This window comes from Terrapene carolina, unplaced genomic scaffold (assembly GCF_002925995.2).
Source record: "Terrapene carolina triunguis isolate 2854851 unplaced genomic scaffold, T_m_triunguis-2.0 Scaffold89, whole genome shotgun sequence".
Classification (NCBI taxonomy): Eukaryota; Metazoa; Chordata; order Testudines; family Emydidae; genus Terrapene; species Terrapene triunguis.
The window spans coordinates 19640266-19659982 of NW_020664440.1; the positions used below are offsets into that span (position 1 = coordinate 19640266).

General features: G+C 49.9%; 1 protein-coding gene across 1 annotated transcript in view; it reads right to left on the bottom strand.

Annotated features, from left to right (window-relative positions):
• Nucleotides 1-433: 433 nt before the first annotated feature.
• Nucleotides 434-19717, bottom strand: part of CHST13 (carbohydrate sulfotransferase 13) — a 64878-nt gene continuing 45594 nt past the window's right edge. Inside the window, exons 2-3 of the mRNA XM_024220619.3 lie at nucleotides 11745-11827; nucleotides 434-2208 (exon numbers count right to left, since the gene is read on the bottom strand). Coding sequence (XP_024076387.1) covers nucleotides 1363-2208; nucleotides 11745-11827 — 929 coding nt within the window. The 3' untranslated portion in view covers nucleotides 434-1362. The remainder of the gene's footprint in view (nucleotides 2209-11744; nucleotides 11828-19717) is intronic.

Genomic DNA, 19717 nt, shown 5'->3' on the forward strand with positions numbered 1-19717 from the left:
TTATTTCTTCTTCAAGTAATGAATTGTCCAAAGCCAGCCAGCCAACAACTTTCCACTAGGTGACTCTGTTTATGTTTTGTTCTCATACACACAAACACAGACTCTCTCTCTCTTCCCCCCACACCTTCCAGAAGTCTGCGTCATCTTTTCATAACTATAGTTATCTCCCATTTCTATAGTGCATCCCCTCCCAAAGTGCTTTACAAACAAACTGATACACAAACTATGCCTGGGAATTGTTTGGTCCAGCAGTGAAATGCAGCCACCTCTGGAGTGAGAAGCAGCAGCTGTTTAACAGCATACAGCTACACCGTATGGCAGGAGGTGAAGAAGAATATTCGGTAGGCCACATTTAAGCAGCCAAACTGGAATTTGGCCAAGACACAAGGATTATTACTATTGAACATTTATATTGTGGTAGTCCTTAGAGGGCAACCAGACTGTACAGCACCTAACACAATGGGACCTCAAACAGATGGAAAATAAAAAACAGTCCCTGCCCCAAAGAGCAGTTGACACCTACTCTTACACACAAGGGTCATGGGGTCTTTAATTACCATATTTGATCAGGGGACACACACACACACACACAATCTAGGCCAAATCTTCTGCTGGTGTCAATCAGTGCCGTTCCACTGAAATCAATGCAGCTTCATCGATTTACAATTATGAATCTGTCCTTCTCTTTCTATACATACATAAAACAAAGTATTTAAAATCCCAACTGAGTGGAGAAGCGATAAAAACAGAGAAATACTAGATCACAAGAAGACATCGATGGCTCACATTCCCCTTTCCTCAGTCAATGGGAAAGGGGGCGGCTTGGGGAAAGGGAGAAGAACAAAGAAAACAATACACATTAAATTATTGCTTTTGTCATCATCCTCTGCAAAATTCTGACAGTCCTCTTCCCCGTGCCCATCAAAGGTTGAGATCCCTCTTGTGATAGGGCTGCAAACAACCCAGTTAGTGGGACAGGCCGTGAAGGGAGCCTACCCCAATAAGCAGCCTTCCCGAGATTCAGATCTGCAGTGAATTCTCTTAGCATCTAAAGGAAACACAAAAGTTGAACGTTTAAACAATAGCAGCCTGCTTCTGTGAACAATCTACCGCAGGCACTGGAATGGGCTAAGGGTGCTTCGGCCCAAGCGTTCCACGTGCTAATCAACAAGGCAGCCTCTCGCCACATGGTCAGTCCCAATGAGGGCGTCGGCATGTGATGCACGTGCTTGAAGTGGAATGGAGAGGCAGAGAGGAAAGGAATTAACCAAACAGCGAGGATGCGGGGGAAGGTGGGAGGTGCCTTGAGTAGCTAAGAACGGGTGAGGCCCCCAGTTCTCTAGGGCCCCCCTACCACCACCCTCATCGGAGGCGCAGGTATGACGGGATGGAGTAGTTGAAGAGCAAGTAATCCATTTTGTATAAATTAAAGAGTTTCCTTTGGTAGAAGGGGCTGATGTCCTCGAAAAACTGGGCTGTCATGTCGTCTGTGGTCCTGGTGGTCTTGGAGGAAGAGGGGAACTTGACACTGGCGTCAGCCCCTACCAGCTGCAGGACATAGTTGGCGTCCTCGGCCAGTGTCTCGTACTTGCCCACCACATCGTAGTGAATGATGCAGGGGTGGCAGAGCGAGTGCACCCGCTCCCAGTGCTCGTTGAAGGGCTCCTCGTGTTGTGTGCGCGGGTCCAGCAGGTAGTAGACGAACTCCTCGAAGCGCACGTCATCACCACGCTCCAGGGCCTCGTTGCTGGGCTCCTGCCGGTGCCGGCGGATGATCTTAGTGCCATAGCGCTTGTGGAAGGCCGTGTTGTAGCGGCGGGTGAACTTGTTGCGGTAGGCCGAGACCAGGCGCTCGAAGGGTTCCCGCACAAAGATGAACTTGAGGTAGTTGCGCAGGCGATGGTTGATCTCGGGAGTGCTGTACTCGGAGAGGGTGCGCAGGTTGGACGAGACATGGGCCTCATTGGCTGGGATTTCCAGAGGGTCCCGGTACTTGCCCTGTCCAGTCAGAACCATCATGACTCGCTTCCAGTTGGTGCAGGCCACCTTGGGCACGTAGCAGTAGAGCAGCCCATGCACGTCATCCACCACCAGGTGGCGCAAGTCATCAGGCGTCAGGAGGCGCCGCTTGCGGGTGTAGCGGCTGCAAACGCTGCTCAGCAGGTCCCGCCTCTGCTGGTGAGTGGCCTGCAGTGATGACTGCTCGAACTGGGGAGAGACAAGAGGGAAATCGTCATTGCTCGACTGAACTTAACATGGAGTGGGGCTCCAGCCAGACACACGGACTTCATACCCTGATTCCCGTGTCTGAACTCAATGTTCCCTCCCTGCTGTGGTGTAACATGCGTTCCCCTGCCCAGCTTTGGGTGCTGCTTCTAGGCTATGGAGTTCACCTGTGTGGGCTTTTTGCCTTAGTTCTGAGCTTCGATTGCTGTAAGGCACTTGACACTTAGATCCAGTGGGGAAAAGGGAGGAGGATGGAAGCAAACAGAGAGTGAGAGAACGCACGGGCTTGTAAAAAATGGAGCAACGTGAAATTCTAATTTAAAAATGGCTATAATCCATATACACTGAGTATAGACTGGCCACTTGTGCTAGCACAGATTAAGGGGTCAGGAGGGAGGTTCCTAATACAAGGAATTGGCTTCCCTTTGGCTAGGGGAAAATTAAATTGAATTGAGTCACCCATAAAGGAAAAAGCATGAATGTAGAGGGGGGATCTGCAAAGGCCCAAGGGGCAGCCAGGTAGACATCCATTGAAAGTCAAAGGGAACTGGACACACAACCCTCACTCGTGTCCTTGGAAATCTCTCCTTGAAATTTGGGGGCAGGGGAGTTTGGAGGAAGCTTCATGGACTCAAGCTACAATCCCTTCCACCAGCCTTGCTTAGGAGCCTGCCTACGCAGCCTCCTGTGGGATGGGGTCTGGGGATATTCTCAGGGCTGGGGGCAGGCTGGGTGAAGGTGAGCAGCTGGGGTTCCCAGGGGAGTCTCCAACACATGGCTTAGCTCCCGTGTTAGGGGCAGTTCTGGAGTCAGATTCAAGGGCACGTTTTCGGAGAGGTGTGGGGAGCAGCAGGGAACTGGGAGGGAGAATGAGCTGTTTCCAAGTCCCATGCTCTCTGGATGGCAGAGTCAGGAGCCCTGCATCACCCAGCTTTGTCAGCACTCCTTAGGCTGGAGCCTGTAGGGTCAGAATATCCTTGGGTTTCGTGAGAGGGGCAATTATGGCTCCGGGAGCGGAAGAATGTTCAGTCTCTAGCACCCCTGGGATTGAACGTGCACGCCTTGCAGGGACGAGGGGCTGCACGGGCTGTGGCTGGAAGGGAGCGTGACCCATAGAGCGGCTCGGACTGAAGGCACAAACCATTCTGAGGCCTGCCCTGTGCCTAATACAGGAAGCGAAGAGGGGGCCTTTGGCACTTGCCCTGCAGAGGGGATAGGCAAAGGAACAGCCCCCTTTGAGGGCCTCCTGCAGTGCAGAGGGGAGCGAAGAAACTCCATACAGAGATGGGAAGGCAGGGGGTGATGAGAGGCTGTTGTCACAGAGCCAAACAGCATCAACCTTGCTGCTAAAGCCATTTGCTGGGCTGCCTGCTGAGCAGCCCCTCAGATATTGGCTTGGCAACACCCACGGCTCCCCCTGACCGGAGGGGTGGGGGTGTGGGGGGTGTTAGACCTGCATTGGCCTCAGTTCTCCCCTCTCACAATTATTCTCCTGGGGTCAGCAGACGAGGAGAGCAGATGCCCCTGAGTTGTTTCAATGCCCCCAACCCTTTTCTGAGGCCAGCTCAGCATCTGTAACTGGAGTGGTCCCATCGGCAGCATGACATGATTGTGATCACACCTGTCTTGAGATGCCTCCAGGAACCCAAACACCCTCCCCTATTCCCCCCACTTTGCATTCCTTTCTGCCTGAGCTGTCTGCAGAGCCAAGGCTTGGCAGCGGTCAGCTACGTGGCCCCAGGCTGGGCTGGGCAAGTTCATTAACGGGAGGCTCAGGTTCCTATTCGGGTTCTTCCCCTACCATTGCACAAAGCAGCTACCATGCATGGTAGGGACGTGTCTCTCCTCCTCCTCCAGTGCCACATTCCCCAACACAGCCCCGCTCTGCAGCAGGATGCAGGCAGAAGGCTCAGGTTTCAGCCCAGGAGTGCTTCATTTACATTTTCTCTCATATCCCTCAAGTCTTTGTATCCTCCTCTCCTCTCCTCCTCTCCCCAGCCTCCTCTCCCACCAGCTCTACTGCTTTGCTAAAAGCCGAGCAGAGATGTCTCTGGACCGAAATCCCAGCTACAGACCCCCCCCAAAACTTTGGGTAAGATCAGATCCAACTTCACGCCAGCCTCTAGCTCTGTAAACCCTAGAGCTGGGGAAGTTTGGATCTCTGAGCTCTGTAGCAGGAATTCATCTCTCACACTGTAATGTCTCAAACCACTAGAACCATGCGATTTCAAAGGGAAGCCACTGCCAGGAAGCTATCAGGAGGAGATCCCCTCCCTCTCCTGCCCACCCGCTCCCATCAATGCTGGCAGAGGCAGAAGACAACTGCTGTGGCTTCTCCATACCACTCAGGGATGGCCTTATAAGGGAAACTTCCAGGCTGGTCCCAGAGTGTTACCAGCCCAGACTACGATGACAGTTAAGTAACTACCACTCCCATTGCTAAAAGAAAAGAAACCTGCTTTTATGCAGCTGTCGCTTTACCACGATGATGGCTCCCATGTTGCAAGCCGAGGGGGTCTTCCACTTCAGACTCTGCTCCTCCAGACAGGCACCCCGCTGTCCGGGGGAATAGCTGCTCACTGTCCTATTTCTGTAGCCTGGGATTCACTTTGTTTCCCTTCACATCCCTCTGTTCCTGCACCTTTCACCACCCAAACCACAGAAGGATGGATCTTCCACAGGACTGGGAACAACCCCATGGCTTGGCATTTGAATTGGCCTCCCTCTGAGCATCCCCTACAGTTTAAACTGCTCAGCCTTGTCTACAAGGCCCTACAGAGCTCCTTGCTGGCCTACTTCTCTGACCTGGTCGCTTATCGCACCACCTGCCTCCCCTCCTCCTCCTCACCAATAATGCCTCAGAGTCTGTTAGTTCTTTTCCCCCCACAACCATCTCCTGCCCTTTTCTCCATGCCACCTCCACGCAAGGAACATCCTTCCAGTTACTGCTCTCCAAGCCACCGCAGGGGTCGACCTGCACAGGTGTGACAGTGCTCTGGCAAACTGCTCCTTTTCTCCTGCGGGTGTCCCACAGGGAGAGCAGGGGATGCGGCAGGCCAGGCCTGAGGTGCAGCACAGCTGGAGGGGGACCCCCAGACTACAATAACAGGAACAACTGGAAGTCAGGCTTGAGGTGCTTCAGCTAAGATGGGGGGGAACAACCCCTGGACTGGACTAGGAGGGTGCTGTAGGTCAGGACGGAGGTGCACTGGCAGAGTTGTGCAGGGAAAGCTTACACAATGACCCTCACGTTTGATGAACATGCCCCGTATTCTTTCTGGGTCTCCAGGTGTTTTCCCCAATATCTGTGGACCTTAAAAACTCAAGAATAATAATAGTAAAAAAGGTTGCCCTAAAATCATTCCATCCCTGTAATCAGGTTCTGGCTGGATGCTCCTTCAGTAGCCAGCAAGACGGATCATTATCCTGTCAGCCCGGCTCACCACGCATGGAGAGAGTTCCCGCCTCATGAGGTAAGGTGCAGCCAGACCTTTGCCTTCCTCACATTCTTGCTCCTGAAGCTTCCTGACAGCTGTCGGCCATTGTTACATCACCCTCCCTCCCTCAGGAGCCCGTTTGCTTAGCCCAGGCTGCCTGCATGGACCCCCAGCCAGCCTGCCAGTCCCTGTAAGGCTCACCTCAAGCTCCTTCTTAGACTGGGCAGGCAAAGCTGTGGGTGCTTTGCTAGCTGGGAGCTTTCTAAACACAGCACTTGGGACCCTGGGACCCAATACAAACCTTCCATCCATTGACGCTTTGCATTCAGGCTCCGACATTGAAACCCACCGATTCATCGCTACAAGTTGCACTGTGCAGGAGGAAGCTTTCACTGGAAAGAGCTCACCCCCACGGCAGGCCCATAACCTTTGTAGATGTTTACGTGGGTACCATATAGGCAACTGAAACCACATTGTGACGTTGTGCAGTCTATATGGTTTTATAAAAATATGCTAATGGGTGAATATAATGTAACTGGGATATGCTTCATGCAAAAGGTCTCTTGTAAGGTATCATTACAAAGCTTACAATCTACTGAGTGTGATCATCCTATTTGTATAAATGTACCACTCTTGTATCTGGGACTAGAAATATGAAATATAACTCTGAGGGCCTATTATAATTATGCAAAGTGTGGGCCATTAATGGTGGTTTGGAATCTTAATGGCTCCCATCAACCAGGACAATTGACTGGGGCTCTGTTTGCAAGCAAGCCTTCCTGTGAGTCAGGCTGGGAGGAACGAAGGGGCCTCCTGCCGGTCCCTGCGAGGGCAGCAGTCAGGCAGCCTTCGGCGGCATGCCTGAGGGAGGTCCACCGGTCCCGCGGATTCGGCAGCAATTCAGCGGTGGGTACACCGAAGCCGCGGGACCGGCAGACCTCCGGCAGGCATGCCGCCGAAGGCCGCCTGCCTGCCGTGCTTGGGGCAGCAAAAAAGCTAGAGCCGCCCCTGACAGTGACATGCGATCACGTCACATGAACTGGAATCCATCTTTAACCTGGTGCTTTTCCAGTGTGGGGGTGGGGTGGAAACCCAGAGAGAGACAAAGGATTCCCGCCTTATGCAAAAGATATATAAAGGGGTGGAAGAGAACAAAGAGGGAGAGGAGCCATCATGAAGAACCCCCTAGCTACCACCTGAGCTGGAACAAGAGCTGTACCAGGGGAAAGAATTGTGCCCAGGCCTGGAAGGTGTCCAGTCTGAGAAAAAAATGACTGAAGCATCTCTGAGGGCGAGATTATCTGTATTCAGTTTGATTAGACATAGATTTGCGCATTTTATTTTATTTTGCTTGGTGACTTACTTTGTTCTGTCTGTTACTACTTGGAACCACTTAAATCCTACTTTCTGTATTTAATAATATCACTTTTTACTTATTAATTAACTCAGAGTATGTATTAATACCGGGCGGAGCAAACAACTGTGCATATCTCTCTATCAGTGTTATAGAGGGCGAACAATTTATGAGTAAAACGGATTTATTTGGGTTTAAACCCAATTGGGAGCTGGGCATCTGAGTGCTAAAGACAAGCACACTTTTGCCAGCTGTTTTCAGGTAAACCTGCAGCTTTGGGGCAAGTAATTCAGACCCTGGGTCTGTGTTGGAGCAGACGGGAGTGTCTGGCTCAGCAAGACAGGGTGCTGGAGTCCTGAGCTGGCAGGGAAAACAGGAGCAGAGGTAGTCTTGGCACATCAGGTGGCAGCTCCCAAGAGGGTTCTGTGATTCAACCCGTCACACGCAAGCAACATCTCTGTTCAAAAACATAGTCAGGAGGACCCATACTAATTGTAAATGGAAGCAGGGCTCAAATAAAGTATCCTTTCTCTGCTAGTCACTCATTTTTTTCTCCCAACAGGGAAATAATGGGCCAGATCCTGAGCGGGTATAAACTGTCATAGCTCCACTGACACCAATGGAGCTATGACAATTTACACCAACTGAGGTTCTGCCCCATTGTACCTGGCTGGCGACTTGGAAGTCACGCCATTAGCATCTTGTTTGTGGTGTTACAGATATGGCCGAAGACGCATTTTCATTCTTAGCCCTGGATTTCAGATACTGTAACTTCCTGAAAACAATCACCCTCTGGTTTGAAATGTCTCTTGTGTGGTCTCAGCTCACAGGGTTTTTTTTCCCCATCTGTAGCCATTTCTGTGAGTGAAAACAGTACAGAGTGTTTCATGCTATAAGACAGTTAGTCAAGTGTTTTTTCTGTACTTGCTCAAAACCACGGGGGATGGAGGGATGGCTAAAAGTATGCATGCACGGCCCCAAAGAAATGCAGCTGCATTTCACCAGTTACCCAGTGGAGAAAGTGCACGTCTTGTATTTATCTCAGTGCAAAACTGCTCCCTTCATTTCCTTCTTTTTAAAAACCAATGACATTAAGTATCAGTTTTTCAAAACCCCAACTACATTCCTGGAGCAGTAGGTCTGAGACTTTGAATGCACCAGAGCCAAGACATTCCACATTTACCACTTCTCCAGAGCAAATGTTATGCAGCCACATTAAGGCATAAAAGCCATTACATGGGCATAAGAGGGACTCATTACAGTTGTCATGGGAACCATTAACTGCCTTTCCTGGAGTTGTGTTCATGTTCATTCTCAACAATAATGCTGCACAATGAGGTTGTGGGGGGTGAATTTGATTTCAGAGGGATGAGTTTTAGGCTGGCCCCGCACACACCTCAGAAATCAACATGGTGAGGATAACATGGATAGTTCTTTCTAGATCTCTGATGCCTTCAGGCCTCTGGTCCCTCCATGGCTGCTAGTAGTTTGCCAGCCACGTGACAGAGTATAACCTGTAGAGTATAACCAGGAACTCTGGCCCGGAGCAGGCTTGTGAGGAGGGGCTGATACCTATGATATCCAGAGTGGCACTACTGCCCCGTTACGATGCGTTTATGGGATGTTTGGGAGTTGGTGAGGTGAGCTGGTGTCATGCCATCACGACCCAGTGTCATGGTGATGCAGAGTCACTGCACCATAAACCCAGTTGGGGGCATGTTAATGGGCTAGTTGGCTGGGCAGTTGGCAAACCAGGACTCTCCTAGAGAACAGGGGGGCTGAGTGGAGACGCCAGCTGGGCATTATGACATTCAGGGGAAATTGACATGTCATTGCCCCTCTCTGACACTCAGAATGCTCTGCCTGGGCATTATGGGGAGGAAGGTCAATGGAAAAACACCACAGCGAGCAGCAGATCTCTGCTCAGCAGTGCTGATGCAGAAGTTGGTCCCTCAGTTTCTGGGTCAGCGGTGGCTAACAGCATCTCCACAGACCCCCGAGTGACACCCCCAAAAGTCAACGGATGGGTAGCTGTGTCAGGCTCTGGAGAGAACTGTGGCCAGCCCTCCTCATTTGTGGAAAAGTTCAGGGAACCCTTGAGGGTGTGGTAGATCCCACAGGATTCCCCCCAAGGCCTTCCCTCAGCCCCCTCATCAAAACACTGTCCCTCTCTGCTGTGCTGTGCTGTTGCTCCTGTCTCATGGGGGTGGGGGGGTACTGTCCCCTCATTCTCGAGCCTTTTACCTGGATTGCTAACAAAAGATGAAAACACCTCAAAGCATGCAAGCCCCTGACAGTAACCATCAAGCACCCAAACTGGGGAGAGTGGAGAAGCCTGTGCCTACCGCCCCTGCTATCTTGGGCCACTGGGATTCTGTGCTGGCTGCAGGAGCCAGGCCTGCATGTCAGAAGCCTGCCTGTGTCCTCTCCCTCCCCTTGCTGGCAGCCAGGAAACCTGGGCTGTGCAGTGAAAGGACCGCGCTCCATTCATTCTCCCCCTCTGCGAACCATCTGTAAAGTCAACAGTGCTCAGACAGGAACCCAAAGGGGAGGCATGTGCTGAATGCTGAGCTGGTCTCTGGCAGCGTCTGCTACTGATGTGCTTGCCAGCCACTCAGAAGGCTGGGAGCCCAGAGCCCATGTCCAAGAGGGCAAGAAGCAGACCTAGAGCTCTGGTGAGGAAGAGGCTGAGAGTGGCCCTGCGTTTTCTGGGATTGTTGGGGAGATGGGTCCCGTCAAGGTTTCAGAAACGGCAGTTGGTGTCCGCACGTCTTCTGTCATGATACATGGGTCTGGCCTTCCAGCCACACCATTAAAGGCGACAGCACATGCCTGGTTTCCAGTGAGATGCTGGCCATCTGAATGGGAGGTCAAGTGGGCGCTTTCTTTTAAAGAATGCTTTGACTGCAACAGACATAGTGTTAAGCAAGACAAGGCTGTTATCCTGCATTTATTTTTCCCTGTTCTAGCTCGTGAGGCTCTCATAGCACTTTACAAGGATGAAAGAATTAAGGGCTGGAGCTCCCACGGGGAAAAAAATGGTGGGTGCTGAGCACCCACCGGCAACCCCCCAGCAGCTCCCACCTACCGGCAGGCCCCGCAAATCAGTGCCTCCCTCTCCCTCCCTGCGCCTCCCACCCACCATGATCAGCTGTTTTGCGGGATTCAGGAGGGTCTCGGGCGGAGGGGGCAGGAGTAAGGACATGGCCCTCTCTGGGGAGGGGGCTGGACTAGGCAGGAAGAGACAGGGCGGGGTGGAGCGGGCGCAGGGCTTTAGGGGAACGGGTGGAGTGGGGGCGGGGCCTGGGGCAGAGCCAGAGGTCGAGCACTCCTCGTCACTTTGGAAAGTCGGTGTCTGAGGTGTGGTATAGTTGATCATCTAATCTAGTGTCTTGCTGGGACTAGGGCTTGGGTGGAGATGAGACAGCTACAACACAATCCAAAGATGACTGTGGTTTACTAAGGGCGTGTCTACACGTACAGTGCTGCAGCTGCGCCACTGCAGCACATCTGGTGAAGATGCTCTATGCCCCCAGGAGAGAGCTCTCCCGTTGGCATAATAAAACCACACCCGCGAGCCACAGAAGCTGTGTCGGAAGGAGAAGCTCTCCCACTGACATAGGGCTATCCACACCGGCGCTTATGTCAGTGTAACTGATATCATTCAGGGGGATGGTTTATTCACATCCCTGAGGGATATAAATTCTGCTGACATAAGCTGTAGTGTAGACGTAGACTGAGGGTATGTCTATACTACCCGCCGGATCGGTGGGTAGCGATCGATCCAACGGGGGTCGATTTATCGCGTCTAGTCTAGACGCGATAAATCGATCCCCGAGCGCTCTCCCGTCGACCCCTGTACTCCACCGCCCCGAGAGGTGCAGGCAGAGTCGATGAGGGAGTGGCAGCAGTCGACTCACCGCAGTGAAGACACTGCGGTGAGTAAGTCTAAGTACATCGACTTCAGCTACGTTATTCACGTAGCTGAAGTTGCATGACTTAGATCGATCCCGCCCCCCAGTGTAGACCAGGCCTGAGACTGTAGACTCTTCAAGGCAGGGACAATCTTTCTGTTCTGTCTGTACAGCACCTAACACAATGGTGCCCTGTTCAGTTATTATCTTGGAAAACAGGGCCAGGGTGTTCTCAAGATGGTCAGGGACACAACCCCATACTTGGGGTGTCCGACTGCCAGAAACTGGGAGTGGACAACTGGGGATGGATCACTCAAAACTGCCTGGTCCTGTTCATTCCCTCTGATGCACCTGGCACTGCATGCTGTCAGAGATGGGATACTGGGCTAGATGGACCATTGGTCTGACCCAGTATAGCCATTCACATGTTCAGCTGGGGAAGATTTTACCCATCTTCTGTGCTGTAGAATTTGCTTTGAAATCCTCAGCTAGAGCACCATTGTTGGATCCTCAACTACTGTACCTCAGCCTGGCTGTGCCAGGCCAAAGGCTAATGAAACTGCTTGACACAAGTAGCAGCAGGGGTCTGGAGTACTTTTTATCACTGATAATTATCTAGAAGGTTGTGACCTTTTTCAGACGCCACCCTTGACACCTCAAGGTCAGGTCATTACTGCAAAGCAGCCTGTGTGAGGCTGCAATTTTAGGACACACAAAAATGTCATTGAATAATGGGTCAATTCCCACCAAACCCCGCCAGATTCCCCACCACCACCTTTCAGATCCTTCATTTTCCTCTTCACGTTCACCCACCTGGTCACTGTCGTAAAGTGCCTGGAGTGGACTTCGGCCTGACTTCCCGTGCCAGCTGGTCCCCAGGATCCTATCCTCTGCAGCTGGAGAAGAAAGCAGAGCATTTTACTTCCCTTGCTACTGCCTCTCGGGTGCTCTCTTGAGATGCTAATACGGAGAGAAAAGAGCTCCCAGGACGAGAGTCTAGGTTAAATAGGAGTTGGTGTCACCTTCTATTTAGACCCACTCAGCTTCTTACACTGAACTAGCAACTTGTCCCCTTCCACCACTTGCCAAGCTGTCTGTCACCCTGGGTGTGACGCCTTGAGAAAGGTGGTCACCTCTGGGTTAGGATTTACTGGATTCAAGTCCCACATCACATACTCAAAGGTGTCAATGCGCTTCTTGCTGCTGCCCACATGTGGGATTTCTAAATGCAGATCCGGGTCTGTATATGGCTCTACACACCACATGAAAGTTCTGGAGCTAGCGGATGGTTAAATACATTATACATGACATCATAACAGCCCTAGGGTGTCTTGGAAAAGTGTACTGAGCACCCCATTGTACTAGACATCTTGCAGGCATTCATAAAATTCAGACCGATATGCGATTTTTAAATTGTTGGTGTCCCATATAACACATCGGGAAACTGAGGCAATAGGTGCTCAGGATTTAGGAAAATCAAGCCGTAAGTGACATGCCCACATTGAAACAGTGAGAGAGTAAGGAATACACCTAGAAGTCTGAGTTCAAACTCATGGCCTTATAAACACGAATCTCTCTCTCTGTCACACACACACACACACACACACACCCTGCTCTTTATCTGAGATTTAAAAGAGCCTGGTTAGGTTAATAAGTGTATTTGTAATACAACTTTCCTTATCCCTGTTCTTTGTAACATCTGAATTCCTGAAAGTTTTCAGAACATTCTTAAATTTACTTGTCACGACTAATGCTGTGTTTGTTTGTTTTAATTTTCTGTATTTCACTACATTTGAGCTGTAAGCCTAATCAGTTTCATTTTATTTTGTTTCTTCTCGTCAGTTTCATTTTCTGGCTCTCCATACTAGCAAACTGTGGCAATGTTTGAACTGCAAACGCTTCATGGGTCATGTTTAAAATCAAAGAAAATACTATTTACATGGAATGCAAGAAAATGCATCTCTCTTCAAAATATTTCTGCCAATAAATAAAACCGAAGTTCGGGGTACAAACATTTCATGCATGTCCTTTTAAAATAATAAAACCACAAATAAAAGGCAATTGCATTTCACAACTTCAATTGCAACTGCCAAGTAACTTGACCCACGTGGACATGAGAAATGCCACTGCCTACTGGGCTGGATCAATGAGGGAAATTACTCAACAGGAGGTAACAGAGAGCAATCCCAACCGTTTTATCTGACAAAAGGGTGTAATAGCATTTGTGCTAGGCAGTAACAAGGGGACAGACTAAGGTATACATTTCCAGGCTCAGGTCACTTGCTAATTAATAGGGAAGTTGTCAAGATACTTAACCGTTATAAATTTGTTGTCTTACTTGCTGTTTTTAAAAAATTGCTCTAGTGTTTGAAACTAAAGAACCTCCTGCTCAGTTTTTATTTCTCTCTGTACTACATAGATACACTCCTTTTGTACTGGAGGGGTGTTTAAACTGGTGTCAGACTCCAGGATAGAGCCTACCCGTCTGCTGTGTTATTCCAGTTTCCAAGGCAAGTGGAGGTACTGAGGAAAAGTTTTCATTTACGAGAACAATGATGTTTCTAGCCCTTAGAGTTGTGAAAAACATTCCAAATGTGACTTGATGCAGTGCTGTCTGCCTGAGTCTGCTGACAGCCTGAAGCAATAGCTATCAAGGAAGAGTGAGATACCTTGTATATGTCGGATTATGTTAACTCTGGAGCCTAATGGCAACAATTTAAACATGCACATGGTTAACCATTTAAACTGCTGGTTGGTCTAGCAGAAACATCCAGCTCATGCATTTATCCACAGCCGATGGATGCAGGACAGCTATGAGCTGCGCTCCTTCAGGCCCCGTCAGTTTAAAAAACTGCCCTGCTGTAAGTGGTGGCACCCCAGAGCACGGCCCTATTTCCCCCTCCCTCATCTGGCTTCTAGGCTGCCCCACTCCCTGCCTGGGTGACAAAGATTAAACGTGGGGAGCAGGGAAAGCTTCCCTTGGGTGTTCTCCTCTCTGGTCACTAGTGGACATGGTAATTGTTGCTCATCCTCCCCCTCTCTGATCCCTGCTCAGTGCAGTAGAGAAGCAGAGATAGTGTTCAGGGAGAGGGGGAGCGGGATGGAGCTGATCAGGAGACTGGAGAGAAAGGAGAAAGTCTGCTCCGCACAACAACGTCCCTGCTCAGGCCTGGGAAGGAAAGGAAGAAGGCGGATCAGGAGTAGTGGGGGAGGTCTAGGAGATCTATCCTCTTAAATTCAAGTCACCCCCACCCCGGGACAGAAGAGGGGAGGAGGGAGAAGAGGCAGGGGAGGCCAAAAGGCAGATAAAAAGAGAGAGAAGCAGAAAAAGGAAGGAGGGGGGGAAGGTAGCAAAGAGGTGCCTCTGGGGCAGGGGGTGTCCTGCATCACTGTATTCCTAACACGGGAGCATATCTGGCCCTGGGTAACCCCTAGTGACGTCAAGGGGAGCTGCTCTGGCTTATGTTGGGACTGAAAGTGGCCTTTAAAAAGTTTAGTTACTGATAGAGATGGATTCAAACCAGAATCTTGATTCCAAATCCCCTGAGATGTTTTGGTGGGGAGGAGAGATAAATGAGAGGTAACAGTTCAGATTAGAATCCCACCCCTACCCCCTGCAAAAAAAAAAACAAACAACAACCCCAAACTGTCAGGGGCCTGCTTTCCAGTTCTGGACGAGACATGTGAAAATCTCCCTGGCTCACCTGATGTGATGAGATTTCTGCCTCTTTTGGTCAAAATCTCCCAAGATTTAGATGCCACTGAATAAATACCCCCGTGTTGATTCAGCCTGAATCCCAAACAGCCTGATACCAACTCTTGATGCAAGCCCAGTAAATGGGGCTGCTCATGTGAAAACGGGTGACAGGATCGAGCCTGAAAGGACATCACTGCGCACTCCGCTATGCACTAAGTCCTGCACCTGGGCTAGCCCTAGCTTTGTGACCTCCCACCACATAGCCCTTGGTAATACTGTAAGTTGGTCCTCTCCATAAGATGAGGACACTCCAAAAAGTTCAGCAGCCCAACATTGCAGGATGCAGGTTATAATTGCTGCAGGGACATTTTAAAATGCAAAGAGAACATGTCACATGGAGGTTAAAGCATGAAAAGAATTCTGCTAATATTAGGGTTTGTAAATATACCTGTTTTCAGCAAGCTAATTTGGGGTCTAAGACATGCAACTGTAGTCCTTTTGAAATATAGCATAAAAAAAAAAAAAAAAAGACCACACTTTAAGATCTAAGCACAAACCACTGCTAAATCCACATACACATAGGAAATGACACTTCCGGCAGCATTAGATGATCAAGGAGTTACTCAACAGGAGGTAACAGGCAGTGGTGCTAGGTTCCTCCATCCAATGTAACCGTTACCCCGCAAGTGGGTGTAACAACATCTGTGGTGAGGAGAGCCAAGGGACGGGCCTGAGGCATGCAGTGCCATGCTGCGACACTTGCCCAAGGGGCTAAGAGTTTGCATTGCCAGGCTGAGTCGAAAGGCAAATGGTCCTGGTCCTTTTAAAAATCCATTATTTAAAACCTTGTTGTTACAACAAAGAAATAATAATTTTTAAAAAGTGAAAATCTGAAACTGCAAGTCTGTTTCCCAATGAGTTTTAAATCCCTTGTTATTGTAGGGTTGCTTTGAGTACTAGGCCACTCACACTGGCTTGTTGTTAGCTGTGTTGCCAACTCTCATGATTTTGTCATGAGCCTCATGATAACTGTTTTCCTTAAAGTCCCAGCTCCTGGAATCAAGTGGATATGTGATGATGTCAGTCTTCATTCTTAAAGAGAAAGTAAGTTTCTAGCACTCATGACTGTGGAGAAAACTTCAAAATGTGACCCCAGTGCACCCTAAAGGCTCAAAAAGCAGAAGGCAAAGAAAGAAAAACACCAAATCTATTATTTGTACATAATCTCCTGATTTTAAAGCCAACCTCATGATTTTAGTTGAGCCTGACTCATGATTTTTGAACATTTGGGGTTGGCAATACTGTTGTCGGGGTCCCCGGTGATTGTGATTGTGTGGGATGCACGGTGGTTGCTTGTGAGCACTGGGATGGCCAGCACTGCCTTTAATTCAAAACAGCATGGAGGGATTTGCTTTGGAAAAGAACATGCTCACAAATGGTCACATTTCTAGCTGCAGGAAATAACTGTACCACCGAAGACTGACTGCTGAGGTTGACCTGGGGCCGTCGAGCACACAGGGCTCAGTTTAGTAAGCTGGAGGCAAGGGGGCTTTAGCAGCAGTATAAGGGCCCCAGTGAATAGCATTGGTACAGGGTCCTGTGGGTCATATGAAGAGTCGGCTCTGGGGGCTGTGTGCTCAGCTGACAAGAGGCCCCGCCCCAACACAGGAGGCACTTTTGAGCAGAACAGCAGCATGTTGCAGGCCGGCCAGAGGGGTGCGTGGGGAGTGGAAGGAGTTGCGGGCAAGGCAGATCCAGCAATTCAGTGCTCCTGCGGCCGGGCCATTGGAGCCTGAGAGGGGTTGGTTTTAAGTGCTATGGGTAAGTTTGAAGGCAACAGCAGCAAAGCCATGGAAGCAGAGCTGCAACTTAGACCAAGGACTTCCCTATCCTGCACTGTGTGCCGCAGTGCCCCCCGGAAAGCCCCTGAATAGAGCAGTTGCAAGCTGTCTCCCCTTTGTCCCTGCACCAGAGCAAGATCTGGCCCAGAATACACCCCTTCCATAGATACAGATACCTGCAACAGCCTGGTCAGCTTGGTCACGGGGCACGTACTGTGTACACTTAAAAACGGCTGTTGCAATGCTGATGGAGGGGCCTTAGAGCTCTGAGCTGCCAACGGGCAGCAGCCAGGTTGCAACATTTCGTAGCTCTCGGCTGGTTTAGTTTTCACAAGCAATTACGCCATCCCCTGGACTAGTCCCTTGCCAAACTTTCACGGTTGACATCCGAGCCAATTCAGGTTTTACAAGCACATGCACCACAGGAAGCATCCTAACCCAGAAAACTTTTGTTTGCTTTACACTAATTCCCTAGAAGAAAAGTAGATGAGCGTCCCGGCTGGGACAGTAACGCATCTGAGTCCCAGCTCGCAGCCATGTTTAAAGCAGAGTTTGAAACCCGCACCCAATGGGGCCGAAGCACCGACACAACCGCAAGTGACCTCGCTCACTGGCCCAGCAGTCCCCAGCAGGACAGGAGCTTTGAAGTAATATGGCTGCTGAACAGTAATGAGGGTGTGCGTTCTCTTGGAGGCGGGATCGGAGCTGCAAAATCAGAGGCAGGTGGCAACGTTTAACAACTCACACAGTGGCAGATGAAGACGTGCTCAGCGGGACATAGGCCTCGTAGTCGGAAGGAGCCTCGGTGCAGCAACAAGGCAGAACATAGGTGATGGCACCATGCATTGAAACTATATGGAACACTCATTCTACTTGACAACAGAGGTCACTGAATCTAGTTTACTCTACATGGGTTCCACAGTGTATCTGTGTAACAAAGAACCCCCTGCTCCTCTGGCCTTGGGTCTGCCGCCCGCACTCCCAACTACGGCTCTGATGAACCCCCTTGCTCCTGAGCTGCAGCACACCCCGCTATCCTATTCTTGGAACCAACTCCCTCCAACAGCTCTGTTCATGTACTTCACTCTCGCCCTATGGCCCCCAGTCATTCCAGTCCTGAACCTCCCTACAGACAGCTTCTCCCACACAAGCCAAAGCAGACAATGGCTCAGACTGCGAAAGCAGAGCTATAAAGTGGCTTCCTATTGAACACTGGCTAAACTGCACGTACTGAGCCTTGAACTGGAAACCAAGTATATGGCTGGAGGGGGAGAAAGTCTCAGGTTTTTATTCAAACCTGTTTCTTCCATTAGGTTGGGGATGAACCATGAATTAGAGGAGGGGGCAGGTGGGGAATTATATTTCTGACCATTTATTGTTACCTTGGCTTCACTTCAAGAGACTGAGTGGAAGAAAACGCCCCCCTGGTTCTGCTGGGTCTCTTACAGTGGCTAAGTTGCCGGGCAGGAGGTACCCTTGCTATGGTGGTCTCTGGGCTCTAGGAGGTTGAGGAAGGGGACAGAGCCAATAGGTAATGGAATAGCCGACAGTGGGGGAAACAGGGTAGGTTCATGGATCCCTCTCCATTTTGGGATCACAGCCACAAGTACAGCGGATGCTCCATCACACAGGCTGTTCCAAGATCATAACGTCTTGGCTCCAGTTCTGACTTTACAGCCCGTTAGTGACTTTCCCAGACTCCACATCCAGCCCCCTCTACACATGGAAATCCCAGAAAGGTTTTGCACAGCCACAGTTGTTTCCATACACAGGAATACAGTTTAGCCAGCTAGATCCAGTTCCTGTAGGGAAGAAACCTCATACTTCTGCACTGCCCCACCCCATTTCTCAGACCACTAAGAAAACAATGAGGGTGACCACTGAGGATGAGACCAAGATGCAAAGTTGGGATCCAGTGCCAAACTTTAAGGCGCGGGGGCAGGAGGGGGCGTGTTTGGATTGGTTACAAAGTTCAAAGGCTTATCTTCGCCATAGACTGGGAAAGGGGGACAGAAGAGACACAGTGGGTGTGTGGTTGGGGGAGATGGGAAGGGGCAGAGAAAACACTTGTCAAGAAACCAGAGGTAATCAGTACCCACCACGTGATCAGAGACTAGAAGGAAACAGAGGTACTTTTTAGAGTTTTCTGTGCTGCTGTTGCTTTCAATCTTCCCTGTGGAGCTTGAAAAACAAATAAACCAACCAACCCACACTCCAAATTCTACTAATATTCCATCGAACACAGAAGCTATTATCCTGCAGCAGTTTGATAGCAATAATTGTTCTCGGTCTGGGGTTCAGCTGTTTCACTTCACTCTTTTTGGAAAAGGAGAAGGAAATCAATTTAACAGGGAATTTCTAGGCTTATTAGTCAATAAAGTGGGCAGAAGCATTACAGGATGCGGATGTCCCAGGGAATGCTTTGAAAAACAAGGTGTTTAGAAAACAGGGGTGGCTGCTATCAAATCCTATTTTCTGCACCGCAGAAGAGTGTGTGAGAGGGAAAGCCCTGTTTCAGGCCTCCTGTCTTGACTCTATTCCTCCGCATGCAGGAGAACCATGGGAGGTTTGTTGCGTCAAACAGTACAATGAGACAAAACAGAAATTGTGGTACCCAAACTGCAGTGAACTGGTCAGATTCTGCTCTGAGTTACGCTGGTGTCAATTTGGAGCAGCTCTGATTAGCATGTTTATTGTGGTAGCGCGTAGGGGCCCCACCAAGATAAGGGCCCCATTGTGCTTAGGACCATATGAACACAGTAACAGAGAATCCCTGCCCCAAAGAGCTTACAATCTCGGCAGACAAGATAAACCTTTTCCCCCACCCTGTGTCTAAATACACAAGCAGATAACTTCAGGGGAGTTATTCTGGGTTTACCTCAGTGTCACTCAGAGCGAAATTTGGCCCAATGTCCCCTAGAGATTCCCAGGAGACAGCTGGAGTCCTTCCATATTGCACTGAAACACCCGATCCTGTTCACTATCCGAGGGTGCATACTGGAGTCGACAGACCACTGGTCTGATCCACTATGCCAATCCCTGTTATTCTGATAAACTGGAGAGCACTCTGTTTCTTAATAAGGCAAGTCACAGAAAAGGCTGGCCACTCCAAAGCTGCTGAACAGAGCCCAGTATAGCATAAAGCCTTGTTGACATCACTGTGAAATATTCCCAATGCAAGAATGAGAGGGCCCTTGATCAATTTAAATGACAAGTTTAAAGATGAATCAAGAGGAAAACTTATTTTT